The sequence below is a fragment of the Dendrobates tinctorius genome, unplaced genomic scaffold (genome assembly GCF_039654945.1).
Source record: "Dendrobates tinctorius isolate UK_male_01 unplaced genomic scaffold, ASM3965494v1 ptg000064l, whole genome shotgun sequence".
NCBI lineage: Eukaryota > Metazoa > Chordata > Amphibia > Anura > Dendrobatidae > Dendrobates > Dendrobates tinctorius.
In genome coordinates, this window is record NW_027361732.1 from 67988496 (window position 1) to 68010372 (window position 21877).

Genomic DNA, 21877 nt, shown 5'->3' on the forward strand with positions numbered 1-21877 from the left:
CACGTAGCCAGTGTTTCGCCGCTAGCGGATTGGTGGCAAGCCATGACGTCACGGCCACGCCCCGTTGACTCTGCAGATGTGGCGGCTGGAGTGCACATGTCACCGGGCAGTGCATGGGAGGAGATGCTCGGCCTGCTGCTGGCTGTGGGGGCGCTTCTTCCACACACGGGATGGGCGAAAACGGTACATGGCAGCTTTGACAGCGCCCTGGCGTGGCACAGCCGGGGACAGCACATCTTCACCTTCCTCTTTCATGGTGGGTATACGGTGGCAGCTGGAGTCACTGTGGTCGTGCTGTGCAGCTCCTGGGCCTAGTGCTGGAGGCGCCTGCCAGTGCCGGAGCGGTGCAGGGTGGCGCCAATGTGGCTGATAACAGGGAGTACACTAATAATGCTGAGCCCGCTCATCCCGTGTCATAATGATTGCCCGGTGTATAACACGGCTCATATCTGTGCCCCAGTGTCTAGTGTCATACATACCCATCCTGTGCCCCAGTGTCGTACATACCCATCCTGTGCCCCAGTGTCATACATACCCATCCTGTGCCCCAGTGTCGTACATACCCATCCTGTGCCCCAGTGTCTAGTGTCATACATACCCATCCTGTGCCCCAGTGTCTAGTGTCATACATACCCATCCTGTGCCCCAGTGTCATACATACCCATCCTGTGCCCCAGTGTCGTACATACCCATCCTGTGCCCCAGTGTCTAGTATCATACATACCCATCCTGTGCCCCAGTGTCATACATACCCATCCTGTGCCCCAGTGTCTAGTATCATACCCATCCTGTGCCCCAGTGTCATACATACCCATCCTGTGCCCCAGTGTCTAGTATCATACCCATCCTGTGCCCCAGTGTCGTACATACCCATCCTGTGCCCCAGTGTCATACATACCCATCCTGTGCCCCAGTGTCGTACATACCCATCCTGTACCCCAGTGTCTAGTATCATACATACCCATCCTGTGCCCCAGTGTCGTACATTCCCATCCTGTGCCCCAGTGTCTAGTATCATACATACCCATCCTGTGCCCCAGTGTCATACATACCCATCCTGTGCCCCAGTGTCTAGTATCATACATACCCATCCTGTGCCCCAGTGTCATACATACCCATCCTGTGCCCCAGTGTCTAGTATCATACCCATCCTGTGCCCCAGTGTCATACATACCCATCCTGTGCCCCAGTGTCATACATACCCATCCTGTGCCCCAGTGTCTAGTATCATACATACCCATCCTGTGCCCCAGTGTCTAGTATCATACATACCCATCCTGTGCCCCAGTGTCATACATACCCATCCTGTGCCCCAGTGTCGTACATACCCATCCTGTGCCCCAGTGTCGTACATACCCATCCTGTGCCCCAGTGTCGTACATACCCATCCTGTGCCCCAGTGTCTAGTATCATACATACCCATCCTGTGCCCCAGTGTCTAGTATCATACATACCCATCCTGTGCCCCAGTGTCATACATACCCATCCTGTGCCCCAGTGTCTAGTATCGTACATACCCATCCTGTGCCCCAGTGTCTAGTATCGTACATACCCATCCTGTGCCCCAGTGTCGTACATACCCATCCTGTGCCCCAGTGTCTAATGTCATACATACCCATCCTGTGCCCCAGTGTCATACATACCCATCCTGTGCCCCAGTGTCGTACATACCCATCCTGTGCCCCAGTGTCTAGTATCGTACATACCCATCCTGTGCCCCAGTGTCGTACATACCCATCCTGTGCCCCAGTGTCTAATGTCATACATACCCATCCTGTGCCCCAGTGTCGTACATACCCATCCTGTGCCCCAGTGTCGTACATACCCATCCTGTGCCCCAGTGTCGTACATACCCATCCTGTGCCCCAGTGTCTAGTATCGTACATACCCATCCTGTGCCCCAGTGTCGTACATACCCATCCTGTGCCCCAGTGTCTAATGTCATACATACCCATCCTGTGCCCCAGTGTCATACATACCCATCCTGTGCCCCAGTGTCGTACATACCCATCCTGTGCCCCAGTGTCTAGTATCGTACATACCCATCCTGTGCCCCAGTGTCGTACATACCCATCCTGTGCCCCAGTGTCTAATGTCATACATACCCATCCTGTGCCCCAGTGTCGTACATACCCATCCTGTGCCCCAGTGTCGTACATACCCATCCTGTGCCCCAGTGTCGTACATACCCATCCTGTGCCCCAGTGTCTAGTATCATACATACCCATCCTGTGCCCCAGTGTCTAGTATCATACATACCCATCCTGTGCCCCAGTGTCTTGTATCATACATACCCATCCTGTGCCCCAGTGTCGTACATACCCATCCTGTGCCCCAGTGTCGTACATACCCATCCTGTGCCCCAGTGTCTAGTATCATACATACCCATCCTGTGCCCCAGTGTCGTACATACCCATCCTGTGCCCCAGTGTCTAGTATCATACATACCCATCCTGTGCCCCAGTGTCTAGTATCATACATACCCATCCTGTGCCCTAGTATAATAATAATAAATTTTATTTCTATAGAGCCGACATATTCCACAGCACTTTACATTTCAGAGGGGACTTGTACAGACAATAGACATTACAGCATAACAATAATCACATAGATCATAACAAATACCAAGAGGAATGAGGGCCCTGCTCGCAAGCTTACTATCTATGAGGAAAAAGGTAGACACGAAAGGTGGGTGGTAACAGTTGCCATGATTGAATGGACCAGTCATAATGTTAAGTGTGTAACAGTACAGACAAAGAGGGCTATTGGATGCATAAAGCATGTGGGAACTTGATGCGGGGAACATGGTTATGGTAAAACTTTTGGCTGTGCCACATAGGGATAGATTAGGTTAATGTGTTGAGGCGGTAGGCCAGTCTGAATAAATAAGTTTTCAGGGCACACTTAAAATTGTAGGGATTGGGGACTAATCGTATTGACCTGGGAAGTGCATTCCAAAGAATTGGCGCAGCACGTGTATAGTATCATACATACCCATCCTGTGCCCTAGTATCATACTTACCCATCCTGTGCCCTAGTATCATACTTACCCATCCTGTGCCCTAGTATCATACTTACCCATCCTGTGCCCTAGAATCATACTTACCCATCCTGTGCCCTAGAATCATACTTACCCATCCTGTGCCCTAGAATCATACTTACTCATCCTGTGCCCTAGAATCATACTTACCCATCCTGTGCCCTAGAATCATACAGTTGTGGCCAAAAGTATTTACACCCCTGCAATTTTGTCAGATAATACTCAGTTTCTTCCTGAAAATGATTGCAAACACAAATTCTTTGGTATTATTATCTTCATTTAATTTGTCTTAAATGAAAAAACACAAAAGAGAATGAAGCAAAAAGCAAAACATTGATCATTTCACACAAAACTCCAAAAATGGGCCAGACAAAAGTATTGGCACCCTCAGCCTAATACTTAGTTGCACAGCCTTTAGCCAAAATAACTGCGACCAACCACTTCCGGTAACCATCAATGAGTTTCTTACAATGCTCTTCTGGAATTTAAGACCATTCTTCTTTGGCAAACTGCTCTAGGTCCCTGATATTAGAAGGGTGCCTTCTCCAAACTGCCATTTTTAGATCTCTCCACAGGTGTTCTATGGGATTCAGGTCTGGACTCATTGCTGGCCACCTTAGAAGTCTCCAGTGCTTTCTCTCAAACCATTTTCTAGTGCTTTTTGAAGTGTGTTTTGGGTCATTGTCCTGCTGGAAGACCTATGACCTCTGAGGGAGACCCAGCTTTCTCACACTGGGCCCTACATTTTGCTGCAAAATTTGTTGGTAGTCTTCAGACTTCATAATGCCATGCACACAGTCAAGCAGTCCAGTGCCAGAGGCAGCAAAGCAACCCCAAAACATCAGGGAACCTCCGCCATGTTTGACTGTAGGGACCGTGTTCTTTTCTTTGAGGGCCTCTTTTTTTCTCCTGTAAACTCTATGTTGATGCCTTTGCCCAAAAAGCTCTACTTTTGTCTCATCTGACCAGAGAACATTCTTCCAAAACGTTTTAGGCTTTTTCAGTTAAGTTTTGGCAAACTCCAGCCTGGCTTTTTTATGTCTCGGGTTAAGAAGTGTGGTCTTCCTGGGTCTCCTACCATACAGTCCCTTTTCATTCAGACGCCGACGGATAGTACGGGTTGACACTGTTGTACCCTCGGACTGCAGGGCAGCTTGAACTTGTTTGGATGTTAGTCGAGGTTCTTTATCCAACATCCGCACAATCTTGCGTTGAAATCTTTTGTCAATTTTTCTTTTCCGTCCACATCTAGGGAGGTTAGCTACAGTGCCATGGGCTTTAAACTTCTTGATGACACTGCGCACGGTAGACACAGGAACATTCAGGTCTTTGGAGATGGACTTGTAGCCTTGAGATTGCTCATGCTTCCTCACAATTTGGTTTCTCAAGTCCTCAGACAGTTCTTTGGTCTTCTTTCTTTTCTCCATGCTCAATGTGGTACACACAAGGACACAGGACAGAGGTTGAGTCAACTTTAATCCATGTTAACTGGCTGCAAGTGTGATTTAGTTATTGCCAACACCTGTTAGGTGCCACAGGTAAGTTACAGGTGCTGTTAATTACACAAATTAGAGAAGCATCACATGATTTTTTGAACAGTGCCAATACTTTTGTCCACCCTCTTTTATGTTTGGTGTGGAATTATATCCAATTTGGCTTTAGGACAATTCTTTTTGTGTTTTTTCATTTAAGACAAATTAAATGAAGATAATAATAAGGCTAGTTTCACATTAGCGTTTTTTTGCGCAGCGCATCGGGCGCATAAAAAAGCAAAGAAAAAAGCAAAACAAACGCGCGTTTTTTTAGCGTCATGCATCAGCGTGCGTCAAAAAAACGCAGCGTTGCTTGCGTTTTACATGCGTTTTTGCATGCGTTTGCGTTTTTTATGCACATGCGTTTTTAGGTGTGACATTTTTTCCATTGTCTAGAGAACATTCTAGACTTGTTTAACTCAAAAACGCATGCGCAAAAAAACGCAAGCGTGCGCAAGACCATGCGCACGCATGCGTTCCCATAGACTTCAATGTGTTTTTTTTGCGCATTCCGTGCGCAAGCGTGCGCATGCGTTTTTTTGCCGAGACAGGGCGCACCAAAAAATGCAACATGTTGCGTTTGGCGCGCCTGGCGCGAAAGACAAAAAAACGCATGCGCACGAAAACGCAAGTGTGCGCAAGACCATGCGCACGTCATGTTAAACATAGGTGCGCATGCGCACGATGCGCTGCGCACAAAAGCGCTAATGTGAAACCAGCCTTACAAAGAATTTGTGTTTGCAATAATTTTCAGGAAGAAACTGAGTATTATCTGACAAAATTGCAGGGTTGTCAATACTTTTGGCCACAACTGTACTTGCCCATCCTGTGCCCTAGAATCATACTTACCCATCCTGTGCCCTAGTATCATACATACCCATCCTGTACCCGAATGACTGGTATTGTACATACACATTGTGTGCCTGGACGTCTAGTATTATACACGGGGCACAGTGGCCATATATGTACTGAACGTGTCATTTTGCACATTGAATGCCCTTCCCATTGCAGGCAACAACCCGTGATGACTTCTCTGCTTTAAGTGGCGGGGTTAATAGATGTACAATATAATGGGCACCGCTTGTTGTTCCAATCCATGACATAGGGTGTCTAGGGTGACACAGCCTCTCCTGCTGCACTTTCGTATGGCGGCTTCCACCTTTCTCACACCCCCCGCCCCAGCAGCAAACATGGCGGAGGAGTTGGTTTTCTCCTGTCAGATACATGCTCCTTCACCCCAATCCCACTGCCACCCTCTGTTACCCTCCCTTCCTTTGAGGTGCACTCTGTGCGCATCTACTCCCCCTCCAACTGGCTGTCATCTACCGCCCCCCAGGGCCAGCCACCACCTTCTTTGACCACTTCACCACCTGGTTACTTCATTTCCTTTCCGCGGACATCCCTACTATCATCATGGGCGACTTCAACATCCCCATTGACACTTCCCTCTCAGCTGCCACTAAACGTCTATCTCTCACTTCCTCCTTCGGCCTCACTCAATGGTCTTCTACAGCCACCCACAAAGATGGCCACACACTGGACCTCATCTTCACCCGCCTCTGCTCCCTATCTAACCTCTCTAACTCACCTCTTCCTCTCTCTGACCACAACCTGCTCACATTCTCTTCCCTCTTCACTCCATGTCTACAATCCCCACCCCACAAACTTTCACACCCTCGCAGGAATCTTAAACACCTTGACCTACACTCATTCTCTGAATCCCTCCTCCCTCTTACAGATATAAGTTCCTTACACAATGCGGATGACGCTGCCGCTCTATATAACACCACAATGGCTGTAGCTTTGGAATCCGCTGCCCCACTTACACATACCAAAACTCGCAAAATCAACAGACAGCCCTGGCACACCAGCCTGACCAAAGAGCTGAGGCGAGCTTCCAGGGCTGCTGAGCGCAGATGGAAAAGATCCCACTCCAACGAGCACTTCATCGCATTCAAACAGTCCCTCACTACTTTCAAGACCACACTCGCCACAGCTAAACAAACCTACTTCTCATCTCTCATATCCTCCCTGTCTCACAACCCTAAACAGTTATTCAACACCTTCAATTCTCTCCTCCGCCCCCCAGCACCTCCTCCCTCCCCACTCATCTCAGCTGAAGACTTTGCCTCATTTTTCAAGCAGAAAATTGATAACATCAGGGACAGTTTTGGTCAACAACCCCCAGTGCCCTTCCTCCCGACTTCCCAGCCCTCCACCTTCAAAACCAACTTCTCCACCATTACAGAAGATCGACTCTCCACTCTACTCTCAAGATCACATCTCACCACCTGTGCACTTGACCCGATCCCATCCCACTTCATCCCAAACCACACCACAGGCTTCATCCCAACCCTAACCCATCTCTTCAACCTATCACTAACAACTGGTGTTTTCCCCTCAAGCTTTAAACATGCCTCCATCACACCTATCCTCAAAAAGCCCTCTCTTGACCCATCCTCTGTATCTAGCTATCGCCCTATATCACTTCTCCCATACGCCTCCAAGCTACTGGAACAACACGTCTACCTTGAACTGTCCTCCCATCTCTCTTCTTGCTCCCTCTTCGACCGCTTACAATGTGGCTTCCGGTCACACCACTCCACTGAAACTGCCCTTACTAAGGTCACCAATGACCTCTTAACTGCCAAGAGCAAGCGACACTACTCTGTCCTCCTCCTCCTGGACCTGTCGGCTGCCTTTGACACAGTGGACCATTCCCTATTATTACAGACCCTCTCATCCCTCGGCATCACAGACTTGGCCCTCTCCTGGATCTCATCATACCTAACAGACCGGACATTCAGCGTCTCCCACTCACACACCACCTCCTCACCTCGCCCCCTATCTGTCGGAGTCCCACAAGGTTCAGTCCTTGGGCCCCTGCTGTTCTCTATTTACACCTTTGGCCTGGGACAGCTCATAGAATCTCATGGCTTTCAGTATCATCTTTATGCTGATGACACACAGATCTACATCTCTGGACCAGATATCACCTCCCTACTAACCATAATCCCTCAATGTCTGTCCACTATTTCATCCTTCTTCTCCGCTAGATTTCTGAAACTCAACATGGACAAAACAGAATTCATCATCTTTCCCCCATCTCACGTGACCCCCCCTACGAACCTATCAATTACAGTAAATGACTGCCCACTCTCCCCAGTCCCACAAGCTCGCTGCCTCGGAGTAATCCTTGACGCTGATCTCTCCTTCAAACCACATATCCAAACCCTTTCCACTTCCTGCCGACTTCAACTCAAAAATATTTCACGAATCCGTTCATTCCTCACCCAAGAATCTGCGAAAACCCTAGTCCATGCCCTCATCATCTCTCGCCTTGACTACTGCAACCTCATGCTCTGTGGCCTCCCCTCAAACACTCTCGCACCCCTTCAATCTATTCTAAACTCTGCTGCCCGACTAATCCACCTGTCCCCCCGCTATTCCCCAGCTTCTCCCCTCTGTCAATCCCTTCACTGGCTCCCAATTGCCCAGAGACTCCATTACAAAACCCTAACCATGACATACAAAGCCATCCACAACTTGTCTCCTCCATACATCTGTGACCTCGTCTCCCGGTACTTTCCCGCACACAACCTCCGATCCTCACAAGATCTCCTTCTCTACTCCCGTCTTATCTCCTCTTCCCACAATCGCATACAAGATTTCTCTCGCGCATCACCCCTACTCTGGAACTCTCTACCACAACATATCAGACTCTCACCTACCATCGAAACCTTCAAAAAGAGCCTGAAGACCCACCTCTTCCGACAAGCCTATAACCTGGAGTAACCACCGATCGACCAAACCGCTGCACGACCAGCTCTACCCTCGCCTACTGTATTATCACCCATCCCTTGAAGATTGTGAGCCCTCGCGGGCAGGGTCCTCTCTCCTCCTGTACCAGTTATGACTTGTATTGTTTAAGATTATTGTACTTGTTTTTATGTATACCGCTCCTCACATGTAAAGCGCCATGGAATAAATGGCGCTATAACAATAAATAATAATAATAATAGGGTGTGACCTAATACCAGATGAGAGCACTTGTACATGGATGCAGCTGATGCAATTCACCTGGAAGGGTCACGTTTTCCTTTCCCTCCATCACTATAGTAATATATGATAAGATTGCTGTCAGACTCCAGATTACCGGTGCGTAGTGTGATGTCATTTTTATATCTGACGGAATAATTTCTGGTTTGCTTCTTACGAGCAGGAGAACAAGCTGTTCTACGCGTCCGGATCAGCAATGTGGCAGCAGCGGTTGGGAAAGATGCTGCCCTGTATCTTTATCAGGATGAAGAATGGGTGAGGATGCACGGAAGCATAGAAGAGTACAGCTGCCCGGAGAGACTGTCGCTGGCACAAATATCCAGTATGTACACATAGGCTTGTGTAGACGTCTTCTCACTCAGTAGCTTGGCCAGAGGCTTCATCTCCTCGGTAACACCATGCCACCAGTGAGTGATGGCCTGGCACAGATTTTACCTGCAGAAAATGAGATTGATCTCCACAAAAGTAGCAGCTTTTCTGCTCTGCCATGATGGGCTGTAATCCCATTATTGGCCAGAAATAGACACCTAGCTGAAGTCATTGTATGCTTGGGAATGGTGCTTAGAATCATAGAAGTGTAGACTATTAGTGTTGGGAGGGACCTCAAGGGTCATTGTGTCTAGCCCCCTGCTCCATGCAGGATTCACTAAACCATGTCAGACACATGTCTGTCCAGTCTCTCTTTGAAGACTTCCATTGAAGGAGAGCTCACCACTAGTGATGAGCGAGCGTGCTTGTGTCGTAATCGAGTATTGTCGTCGTGCTCGAAAAAAAATGCTTGAGTCGCAGCGGCTGTTCAATATCTGCAACACATGCATGGATTGCCTGTTTGTTATTGATAACCAGCCAAGCTAAAGCAGACAGCTGCAGGATGCATTCCTTGTCTGTCCACTTTATCTTGGCTGGTTATCAAAAATAGAGCAGTCCCCATGCATTTTTTTTAACTTATTTTTGATAACCAGCCAAGCTAAAGCTGACAACCGGGGACTGCTATTCTCAGACTGGGAAGGGGCCATGAATGTTGGCACTCCCCAGCTTTAAATAGTAGCCCACAGCTGCCCCAGAAAAGGTGCAGCTATTAGATGCTCCAGTCCTGTTGCTTTGCATGCCTTTTCCCACTTGCCTTGATGTGGTTGCAAGTGGGGTAATAGTATTGGAGTTGATGTCAGCTTTGTAATGTCAACTGACATCAAGCGCAGTGGTTAGTAATAGAGAGGTACCTTTAAGACACCCCCATTACTAACCCCATAGTCAAAGTTCATAAAGACACAGAGTTTATAAAGTTGTCAAAATGAAATAAACACACAAATTCCTTTATTTGAAATAAAAACTCCCTCTTTTACCCATTTATTACAGAAAAATCAAAAGCAAAGTTATACTAATCTTTTCGCCAGGTAATCCATTAATGGCCATGTACTATGACAATCCGGAGAGCGCCACACCAGCCGGAACACACTGAGCTTAGTGAGAGAAGCTATGCTTGTGACCGGCTGTGACGTCATTAAGGTTACTGCCGGTCACACGCAGCGGGTCTCACTCTACTCAGTGTGCGCCGACTGGTGTGGAGAGCAGTTGCATCTCTGATGTGATCGCTCTGCAAACCCTCCGTGTTGATTTGGGCCATGGGCATTAATGGGTTATCGGCGGAAAAGTGAGTATAACTTTGCTTTTTTTATTTTTGTGGAATAAACGGGTAAAAGAGGGAATAAACTTGACTATAGGGCTGTATTATAGATGACTCTCCAGGGTCTGGTTCAGGTGGGCAGGATTTTGTCCTCTGGACACTGGAATTTTATGCCGAGGGAGAGCCACTAATTTACGGGCTCTCGTCTCATGGGGGAATAAGTTCCTGTCATTACCCCAGGGAGCCGGCTAGTCTCAGTTCATGAGGGACACTACACAGCAGGGACTTATTTATAAGATTATCTCGGCACAGGGACATTTTATTTATACAAATCCAATTGTGTAAGTTATTATTATTCCAAGATCTGTTGATTAAAATGAACTTTGTTCATGGGACAACCCTTTTAAATATCTGCCATATATTTAACCCCAGCCTGACCCTAGAGTTGATCTTCCTTTACAGTCAGAGGCCCTACATATATTGTTCGGTTGGTAGCCGTCTCTTCTTTATTCCCCCATATACAGGCGCTCTCGCTCTGTCGACCACTTCTGGTTTTTCTATGAGAGAGCCGCTGCCAAGCTCCTCTGATGGCTCAAGAACAAAAGGGTTGGCCGTTCGAAACTTGCTGGATCCTTCTCTCTCCTGGCATCATTTGCCAGGGAAGAGTCGCAAGGTCCCCATATACATTAAACTGATTGGAGCATGTTTCGGCTGGTGTTAGTCTAATGTGCTTGGGGCTTTCAGGCTATTATTACATAGGGTTTTCCTTCTGTAAAACATGTAGGGAAAGTGTTTTACGTCTTGGTTTTGTGAAGGTATGCCATGCAGTGACATCCTTCCATAATGGAAGGCTATGGCTCATGTCGTACAGTGGCATTTGTCACATGTAGGCCATAGAAAGATATTCAGCGCGGAATAATAGCGTTTATACTGTATGGAATAGAGCAGCTGCCATCTGGTGCATGTGCACAGCAGATACGAGAGAGAAGCCGAACTGCAGAATCTGGTTGTACAAATTCCGCAACACTGAAATATTAATTGCCATATCCTACGTTATCAGACAGGTACTGGAAATCATATATTTCGTAATCCAGCACCTCTCCGATCTCCCAGCCTGTATGTAGCCACGAAATGAAGAGCGCTGCCACTTTAGTGGCTTGTATTGCCACTGATATTTTACACTTCCTTCTTTTTTCAGTTCCTTTGAACCAAACTGAGTATAACTACACTCTGCCGCAGACCACCTCTCCTGTAGCGTGGTACGCCATATATGTAGACAAGTACACCTGTCTGATGAGCTATGAGGACCCGCGGGCAGATGAGATCACATTTCAGGTCACTTTGTTGAATCCCGATTCTGCTGGCAATCCTTTTGATCATTTTGGAGCAGATGAGTCCGGTAAGGGCCGATGTACATGAATTGATTTACAGGACAGTTTACTTATAAGTAATCATTTCTATGTAAATGTGGGTAGTCTCTAACTTTATAATTGGAGGATACCCAGAAATCAAAGGCCTGGGCAACACTGCCACTTGTGGTAGCAATACTGATTCATTTCAACTATTTAGCTACCGCTGCAGTACTTTGACTTGTACATAGTTGGGTAGTTGTCTGCAGCTGTCACTTAAGACCAGGATCACCGGACCGTCTATTCTCTGAAGCGAGAGAATGTGGTCAATTATGCTAAAGATACTTGGCTCAAGCTCTTGTCAGTCTGATCCGAGTGTTATCTTAGTGCGATGTGATTCTCTTGCATGAGAGACTCAGAGCACAGGTGCGGAGAAGATGGAGAACTTAATTTCTCCATTGTCTCTGTGAGCATACACCTGATGACATCCGAGTGCAGTCCGATGTTTCACATGCACCTATAGACTTGTATGGGTGCGGGTGATCCGGATATCAGAGTGACTCGCAGCATGCTGTGATTGTTTTCTCATGCCGAAATGGCATTAGAAAATAATTCTAGATCCGTGCTGCCCCATAGTATATAACATAGGGCCGAGTGCTATGCGATACAACATCAGATAGCACTCCGCCGTGTTATATAGCCGTGTGAGCGAGGCCTGTTGGTTAAGGCCTGTTTCACACTTCCGTTTGTGACCATCAGTCAAAATCCGCCGTTTTGCAAAAAAAAACGGATCCGCCATTTTGTTTTGCGGATCCGTTTTTTTTCCCATTGAGTTGCATTACCGGCGGATCTTGACGGATGGCCATCCGTTGGATCCGCTTTTTTGCGGATCCGCCAAATTTTTTGCGTCCGCCGACATGCCCGGACGGACCATGCAACGTTTTTTTGTGCTGCAGGATCCGTATTTTATAGTGCGCATGCCCGGAGGAAAGAAGTCAGGCGGAAATTTAACCCTGAAATCATCTCCAGCGGCCAGAAAAATCCCTCTCCCCCTCCCCCTCCCTCTCCCTCTCTCTCTCTCCCATTTTAGCGGATTTTAACTGACACAAAAAACTGAAGTGTGAAACAGGCCTAACATCAACCAGCAAGTCACAATGTAGCTCGGGCCTTAGGCTATGTGCACAAGGAGTGTTTTCTGTTTTTTTGACATTCAAAACTGAGTTTTTCAAGCAGAAACTGCTTCCTGAGTTTTTTTCCCTAAAATGTTCGTTGCAGCCTTTTGATTGGACAAGAGTTAATTTGGCATATGTTTAAAAATAAACAACATATATAATATCCTTGAGGCCAAAAATTATTGACCTATCCGGATAGAAATGAATTCTCCATATGTTACTCGCCTAAAAGAAATTGTGTCCAAATGCAAGAGTGGCTTTTTTTTTTTTTGTCATAACAGTACCCACAAAAAAAAACACTGCAAAGAGCACAAAACGTCATATGTCTGCCAAAATGGTGGCAATAAAAATGGAAGCTTGGCATGTAAAAAAACAACGTTTTACAAAGCTCCATTGATGGAAAAGTAAATAAAAGTTTTGGGTCTCAGAACATGACGGCTCAAGAAAAAACATTTTTTTTTTTCCTTTTTAAAACTTTCTGAATTTTATTTTTCAATATTTTTTTAACAATAAAGTTATGGTTCTGGGAAGAAAGGGAGTAAAAAATGAGGGCACAAAACCTGAATATTTCCTGGTCATGCTAGGGTTAAATTAAAAGGACATCTACACAGTGATTACTTGTGACTCTTCTTTTTCGCCATTATCGGCCCACGAGCAGCCTTTTCTTCTGTCTCCTCTTTGCCCCAGGTTTACACGAGTTCTTCTTCCTGCTTGTCCTGGTGTATTTCGTGGCTGCCTGTATATACATCCAGGCGCTGTGGCAGACCATTAAGAAGGGTGGGCCCATGCATACTGTCCTGAAGGTGCTGTCGAATGCACTGCTGCTGCAAGTCGTGTCTGCCCTGGCAAACTACCTACATTTCTCATGGTAATTATCACAAGTCTTTTTTTTTTTTCTTTATTTGATTCGTTGATGTAGTTATTATTTTTTTAGTTCCACCAATTTCTCGTTTTCCAGGTATGCCAAGGACGGTAAAGGAGCTCCTTTTATTGGCAGTTTGGCAGAATGTGAGCATTACAATAGCAATACAAATGTATTTTACTAATTTACGTGACCGTAGAAGTGTGTAAGATAAGCACATGACAAGTGGGGCAGTTCAGGAATCCGGTGTCCTGACCATGTTCTCACTAGAGTTGAGCGAGTTTTCCAATATTCGGTTCGGATTCCGACTGCCGGCGAATATTGTTTTTTGCAATATTCACCGAACACCATTGGAGTAAGTGGGAATAGAACTGAGCAAATATGTTCGGAAATGATCATCAAACATAGATTCGGCACAAATAGGGCCCCAATATGGCACGAATATGGCAAATTGGGATTCGGCGATCGTTTCCAAACATATTTGCTCATCTCTAGTTCTCCTCACCCAGTATAACAACCATGGCTTGGGATGTTCTTCTTCGCCACCTAGTTTTATACTATTTGTAATACTGGGTGTCTGCATAGTGCATGATCTACATATACAGACTCAAATTTGGAACTTGAAACACTATATGCACTATAATTAATTAAAGGTGAATACACGCAGCATTAGGGCTCGCTCAGACTGGTGCATAGCCAGCGTATAACTCGGACGAGTGCTATCTGATGTTTCATTGGATAGCACTCATTCGAGTGTTATATTTTGGAGCAGCGCTGACTAGAGTTTATTTTCTGACTAGGGCGGTAATGTCTGACTAGCGTTTATTTTCTGACTAGGGCGGTAATGTCACAATGGGGGCAGGCTTTGCAGCGCTGAGAACCCCCCCCCCCATGTGCTCACCCACCTATCCACTCTCTTTCCGCATGTGCTGACTTCTCCCATCTGTGCTCTCTTCGTTGACCTGTTTACCCCATGTGCTATCCCCTGCTGTCTCTCTCCTTCCTGTGCTGTGTTCTCCCCTTATGTGATGTCCCGTTTGAGCTGTCAACCCCCCGCCCCCCGGGCTCAATCTCTCTCACCCCTGTGTCTGACCATGTACAGAACATACCACAGCTCCTGGGCAGGGGAGGAAGCAAAAGACAATACTGACATTACAGCAGGAGATCGCAGAGGATACATTTTGTGAGGTAAAATATTGTTTAAAAACAGTCAGTGAAATATTTTACCTCCCAAAATGAATCCTCTGCGATCTCCTGCTGTAATGTCAGTATTGTCTTTTGCTTCCTCCCCTGCCCAGGAGATGTGGTACGCTCCGTACACGGTCAGACACAGACAATTTTTAAAATGAACTTTTGTTAATGGGAAACCCCCTTTAATGTGACCGGCTTCCTCTGCCTGTAGACACATTGAGCATCTGCCGCCGGGATCAGCCGAATGATTCACTGCGCCTGCGTGAATTTCGCAAATTCCGCAAGTGCGACAGTGTTCCGCTGGTGGTACCGCGCAAGAGGCAGTGTGGGTGTGCGAGTGTGGTGCGTACCGCACAATAGGTTGGCACCAGCAGCAGTTTCCATATTGAAACACCCATCAATGTGGCAGTCGGTGAACTTCCTCCGCTTGGAATACTGGGATACGGTGACATCTGGCCAGAACAGGAAATGAAAACATTACGAGGCAATTATGTAAATAGATGTCGATACGGCGTGATAAAAAAAAAAACCGGTACATGCTGTGATTGGCAGTGTTTATCAGACGGCATGTACCCATACAAGTCTATAGGGACATGCGAAACATCAGGCTGCATGTCATCCCAGTGCAGTGTGATTACTACGGACATCAGCAATGGAAGAGACGGAGAAATGACTTACTCCATCTCCTCTGCACCGGTGCTGCGAGTCTCGGATGGGAGCACAGAGCACGGACACTCTGATCACCCTCAGCAGAGCTGGAGCCGAGAGTCATTAGCATATCACATCAGATGCCATAGGCTGGTGTGATTCCAGACTTAGTTTGTGTCTTTTAATAGGGATAATATTTGGTATGTCAGCATTTTTTCCATCCACTCCTCAAATGGTTCCAAATTGTAAATACATGTTTTTTGTTTATCATTTTCTTGTGCTCTTTCTGTATTAATGCATTTATGGCCACAAATCAATACATCTTTAGAAGCCCTATAAATAGTGTAATGCCCTAGTATTGTGCAGAGCGGTCAGACAGAGGTGTTTTATTTTTACATAGAAAGAGTATGATTTTATTTATTTATATACCGTATATATATATATATATATATATATATATATAATGTATGTAGTTGTGTGGCTATGTGAAAGAAAAGGGAGTGCTGTTGAATATTTATTATTATATTTCTTTTTCAGCACCTTTTCATGTTAGTGTTGATATTTAAGGGAACCTCTCAGCCGATTTATGGCTCCCAAACTAAGGACAGCATGAATCTGAGCATGGACGCACAACTGCAGCCGGGTATGTATTTCTATGAAATACTGCAATGTTTCAGAGAAAAATTAGTTTGAAAAGCTATCCAGGTGCTATAGGGGGAGACAAGATGAATCTCATGTGGTTCCTGGTTGGATTTTCCCTGCCTATTTGCAGGTGATTGTCAGATCTCTCCCTATGTACACACATGAGACCTGATGAGAAGTGCAGGGAGAAGCTGACCCGGGGGCTGCATCAGACTCCTCACGTCTCTCCCGATGGTCTCTGGATGGCTTTTCCATCTAGTTATTCTCTAAAGAGCCCCAGCATTTCCTAGAAGTACATACCTGGGTGCGATCCGACAGCCAGGCTCTGATTCATGCTCACCGTAGTTTGGGCAGCATGATTCAACTAACAAAGTTTCCTTGAACAAAAAGGTATTGCACATGTTACATGTGTTCCATTTCTGTTCTAGTATGTGACATAGCCTCCGAGGTACAGATGTTATATTTGCTCCTCAGCCTGTGTATTGGATGGACTCTAAGCAGAATGAAGAAGTCACAAGGAAGACCCCTCCAGTGGGATTCCACACCAACCTCCACTGGGATTGCTGTGATTGCCGTTATTGCTCAGGTCTGTGGGTTTGTTGTCTTGTTCCCCTGGTTGTCTATGATGTCACATTATATAAGTATATCCCTTCTCTTCTGGGTGTTTATTGCAGGTCATCCTACTGGTTTGGGAGCAGTTTGAAGACACTGATCACCACAGTTACCATGCCCATCAGAGCCTGGCCGGCCTCCTCCTAATTGCTATGAAAGTTTGTTTAGCCGCATCTCTGGCCTGTGGCCTGTACCAGATTATCACCGTGGAGAGGAGCACTATGAAACGCCAATTCTACATTACATTTGCCAAGGTATGAGTCTTCTCGTGGGATCATAATTAGTTTAGTGTTTTCACGCTGAATGACCGGGTGTCGTAGGCTTACACACACAGCCTGGTGATGTAGGAAATAAACCGCTCTGCCATTCTGCCATCTTCATTTTGCTGAGCTGTAAGATCCCACAGGAAAAGATTGTGGGCACATTACAAAAATGGCACAATATAATGCAATTTAGGCCTATCCGGTTATTGCCTTTGAGCATTTTATTCTTTGTACTGCTTTAAAATCGAAATGAGTAATATCTGTGTTCATTTTTAGGGTTGTTTTTTGTGGTTCTTGTGCCACCCATGTTTTGTTGCCATCTCGTACTTCTTTAAAGAGTATCAGAGAGAGAAGGTGAGTACTGTATCTTGTTTTTTGTGCCCTTCTACAAAACACTTACGAAAATCTGTTCCTATAAAGTGTTTAAAGCTTTTAAAGGCATTGTCCCCTTTCAGTCCCCGTGCGCAGTTTGTTAAAAGAAAAAATTCTTGACTCTCCCTCCCCAGGTCCAGCACTGTTGCTCCAACTACTCCCTGTGTCTGATATTGGCTGCAGCACTTACATCATGTCGACAGTGCCGCAGCCAATCAGCGAGCTCCGACTCTACCCTTGTAGACTGAACGCCTCACCTCAAGCCGCTATGCTCACTTATTGGCTGCCGAGTTGTCGACATGACATAAGCGCTGTACCAGTAATGGATGCCGTGAGCAGCAGTGGAAACTTGATGCTGGACCTGGGGAGAGTGAAAAGAACAGTTTTCTGAAAGGTGCAATCATTTTAGCGTGTATGATGAGAATATCTTTCTGTATGTAACCAATGTAAAGAAGCCGTGAAGAATTCTTGCAAAAATATCATGCACGTTAAAAGTTTTCTATGTTCTGCATCTGAAAGGCGGCGCAGGCTTTGGCCGCTCTGTGAGCTGAGCCATGTCTAGAAGTTGCCATGAGCCTTTCCTGCTTGTTTTAAAGATGCTGCCGACTTCATCATTCTGGTACTTGCAATCTCAAATTGGCAACATGCTTGGTTTTGATTTCTTAACTGGGGACCATTAAACATAATTTCCAGGGGTTTCTCTGATATTATAGAAGGTGCTCCAGAGGATGCTTTATGAAATAAAGAATGAACCATTACTTACCCCTCCAGTGTCACCTGTCAGTCATGGAGAGATCAGACGCATTAAGTCATTAACATGACTGCTGCTGACATTTGGATGTCCAGCGTGTGACTGCTGGGGTCCACGATTGATAAACTAGACCTCATCACTGCAGGACTGGTGGGGACAGTCAGCGGGGCAGTTCTTGAGCTGAGGGGGGATTCAGTGGGTAAAGAATGGTTATTTCTTTATTGTATAACATTTCCTGTCTTTTAGTATCTTAGGGAATTTGAATAAAACACTTTAGTGAAATCTGGGGTTGAATAATGGGATTGTTGGGTGAGGACCATTGTTGAGCTTCATTCTAAGTGTATATTCACAAAGTGTCCTGCGGCTGGTGTTAGTGGTCCGGTGTCCGGGCAGAAATTGGCTGCGTTAGTGATGAGCATACTCTGCGATGTGTCCTGAGCAGAGCGCACCGTTCTCTTCCTCCATAGCTACATTTGGATGTAATGAGTATATTGGGACCCGTAGACATTGGCCCTTTAGGTAAAGTACATGCCCTTGAACTACAGAAATGGATGGCAACCTTTTTATCTCCAAAAACGTGCACCACGACCGCTCATTGATCTATTTATTATGCGTTTCATATATCATCTAATAATTGGTCCTAATTTTAGCAATAATCACCTGTATCAATGTCTCACTAACTGCTGGTGTTTTCTTCATAGGTGATCACTGTGGGAGTCATCCTGTCTCAGTCGCTCTCCATGATTATCCTGTATAGACTCTTCCTGTCACATAGTCTTTATTGGGAGGTATCTTCCCTTTCTTCAGTGACTCTTCCATTAACCGTATCGTCAGGACACAAAAGTCGCTATTACTCTTGATATGACGTTGGGTGCCTTGGTTGTTTGCTGTGCTCCCATCTCCAGCACCGAGACCAGAAGGATTTTCTGTCGGGAAGAATTCTTATTTGGAATGGATCCTCCATGCAAGATGGTCGCTACTTCTCGGTTCCTGGACCAGTATCCAAATGACTTACCCCAAACTAAGACTGATGGTTGTGACAGTTGGTGATTCAGGGGCTTCTCATTACACTTCTTGGGGTCTCCAGTAAGTGGCCGGCGTTGAATACGTTCACGGACTCCCCACACTTGTGTACTTGGTCCTTGTGTATTTCACAACTTTTTTGGTGCGGAGTGGTCTGCAGTAACCACTAGGTATCTGTAGATGAGGCGGCCTTGTGGTACACTTCTGTTTTTATACATGCATGTTATATAAGTGTCTTATTTATACGACGTGTGACTACTGTATGGGTAATGTATGAACTAATGCAGACTGTACTGTTGCATAAAATGTTTTTGTTTTATTTATTCTGTTTTTCATTTTATCCACTGAGCCACAAAACAACAAATTCAAGTTTCCAGTACTTAAGCTAACCACTCTCATTAAATCTGTCAAAAATTAGTTGGAAATTTTGTAATTAAGGATTAAAACCAGATTACCAGCTAAATAAAGTAACATTGTATTTCCAGGTATGTGCACGGTTCTGTACAATCAGTGATGTAGTGCTGTGATATAAGGGAATGGTCTGCAGATGGCAGAGTCTCTCCATCCAATACTGAAATCCAGCTCTGCCATGCAGGTGGAGCGCTGCACGGCTATAGTCACTTTATAGCAAGGAACATCACTTCTAAGGACACGTTCAATATTTAGTCAGTATTTTTCCTCAGTATTTGTAAGCCGAAATCAGGAGTGGAACAATCGGATAAAAGTATAGTAGAAACTCGTCCCCACTTCTGTATTTATCACCTACTCCTGGGTTTGGCTTACAGATACTGAGGTAAAATACTGACCAAATACTGAATGTGTGATTGTGGCCTGAAGGGGTTTTCTAACTAGAGATATTTTTGCACTTTCCCAATTTTCACCTGCGAGAGTTGCGGCAGAGGTGGCATGATTAATCACTATGCAGTAAAGTCTATGAGAAATATAGCAGTGCGCTCAAAAGTTTCTCATTTAGACGAGTATATAATCGGTCCATGAGCATGGATCCATTATACCTGGTATACCAATGCACATGGGTCTGTTATACCAAGTATACCAGTGCTTGTGGGTCCTTTTGTACCCGGTGTACCAGTGAACGTGGGTCAGTTATATCCAGTTTACTAATGCACGTGGGTCAGTTGTGCACGTGGGTCAGTTATATCCAGTATACTAGTGCACGTGGGTCAGTTATATCCAGTATACTAGTGCACGTGGGTCAGTTATATCCAGTATACTAGTGCACGTGGGTCAGTTATATCCAGTTTACTAATGCACGTGGGTCAGTTGTGCACGTGGGTCAGTTATATCCAGTATACTAGTGCACGTGGGTCAGTTATATCCAGTATACTAGTGCACGTGGGTCAGTTATATCCAGTATACTAGTGCACGTGGGTCAGTTATATCCAGTATACTAGTGCACGTGGGTCAGTTATATCCAGTTTACTAATGCACGTGGGTCAGTTGTGCACGTGGGTCAGTTATATCCAGTATACTAGTGCACGTGGGTCAGTTATATCCAGTATACTAGTGCACGTGGGTCAGTTATATCCAGTATACTAGTGCACGTGGGTCAGTTATATCCAGTATACTAGTGCACGTGGGTCAGTTGTACCCGGTGTACCAGTGAACGTGGGTCAGTTATATCCAGTTTACTAGTGCACGTGGGTCAGTTGTTCCCGGTGTACCAGTGCACGTGGGTCCATTATACCTGGTGTGCCAGTGCACATGGACCCGTTATGCAAGGTATACCAGTGCATTGGCCAGTTTCCCACACAGACCAATGGTCTTCTTAGAAAAAATGAAGCATGCTCTATGAATACTACTGATTCATCTTACAGACTAGATTAATGCATGCAATGTGGAGACAGCTTTGACCAGTGCCCAGTCCGTATGAGCACGCAGAGCCAGTCACGTCTGTAATTGGTGGACCCAACAGACATGTTTTTCTGTGCGGCCATCTAAACCCGGCCTTGATTGCACATCTTTCTCAGGTCAGTATTTTGCATCCATATTTATGAGAAGTGGAAGCAGAACATAATAGATCCAAATCACTCCATTCTCATTATTTATGGAAGTTCCACTCGTAGTTTGCATCTGTAATTAACAGCCAAAAGTACTGACCAAAATGTAAGCGTGAATCGGGTCAAGTGGATTAAAAGTTAGAATACAACTTCATGTGGATTTTTTATGTGGCACAACACAGATAAAGCATGGGAGATCTTTGTCCTGGTACAAGGATGTTTCCAGCACGTGTCTGCAGTGTACGTCAGGCATAAGGCAGATCTTCCAATGCATCTCCAACAGCCTCTGCGTAGAGACTGCTTACAACCTAACTACTGCCTGTGGCCTCCCATGTTAGCAAAACACATACCATGCTGTTTACAGTTTTGTTTTTTGTTTCTTGCCTCTGTATTAAAGGAATTTTCCTACCTAAATGTTGGCGAAGCCATTAATATTAGATTCCTGGGGCGCCTGGCTTCCTCACTGATTAGGTGACGTCTGCTCCAGCAATGCTTCTTACAGCCAGCCAATGTATGGAATAGAACACAGCAGTGAATATTAAATAAGGTGCAGTACCCCAGAGCGTCCACTATGCAGTGTATGGAGCTGTGATGTTTCGCTGCATTAATTGCTGTCACACAGCTGTGCCAAAGGAGATCTCTCCTTATCAGTGGGGGAGCCAGGTGTCTGATTCCCCCCCCCCACCTGCCCTGTACTGACCTATCCCTCAGATAGGTCA

General features: G+C 45.8%; 2 protein-coding genes across 2 annotated transcripts in view; one reads left to right on the forward strand and one right to left on the reverse strand.

The window, feature by feature from the left end:
• Positions 1–103, reverse strand: part of TGDS (TDP-glucose 4,6-dehydratase) — a 53991-nt gene extending 53888 nt beyond the window's left edge. Inside the window, exon 1 of the mRNA XM_073580455.1 lies at positions 2–103. The gene's annotated coding sequence lies outside the window, so the exon portion shown is untranslated. The remainder of the gene's footprint in view (position 1) is intronic.
• On the forward strand, positions 43–19624 carry GPR180 (G protein-coupled receptor 180). The gene is made up of 9 exons (XM_073580452.1): positions 43–256; positions 8795–8953; positions 11454–11654; positions 13464–13644; positions 13735–13784; positions 16548–16705; positions 16794–16985; positions 17271–17348; positions 18819–19624. Exons 1-9 carry the CDS (start codon positions 43–45, stop codon positions 18975–18977), a joined length of 1392 nt encoding a protein of 463 aa, XP_073436553.1. The 3' UTR covers positions 18978–19624.
• The last annotated feature ends 2253 nt before the right edge of the window (positions 19625–21877 follow it).

Excerpts from the sequence above, each read along its gene's own strand:
- GPR180 (XM_073580452.1), top strand. The coding sequence starts at position 43 with ATGACGTCACGGCCACGCCCCGTTGACTCTGCAGATGTGGCGGCTGGA. Across the intron at positions 16,706-16,793 it reads TGATTGCCGTTATTGCTCAG|GTCATCCTACTGGTTTGGGA; the intron begins GTCTGTGGGTTT and ends TGTTTATTGCAG. Across the intron at positions 16,986-17,270 it reads TCTACATTACATTTGCCAAG|GGTTGTTTTTTGTGGTTCTT; the intron begins GTATGAGTCTTC and ends GTTCATTTTTAG.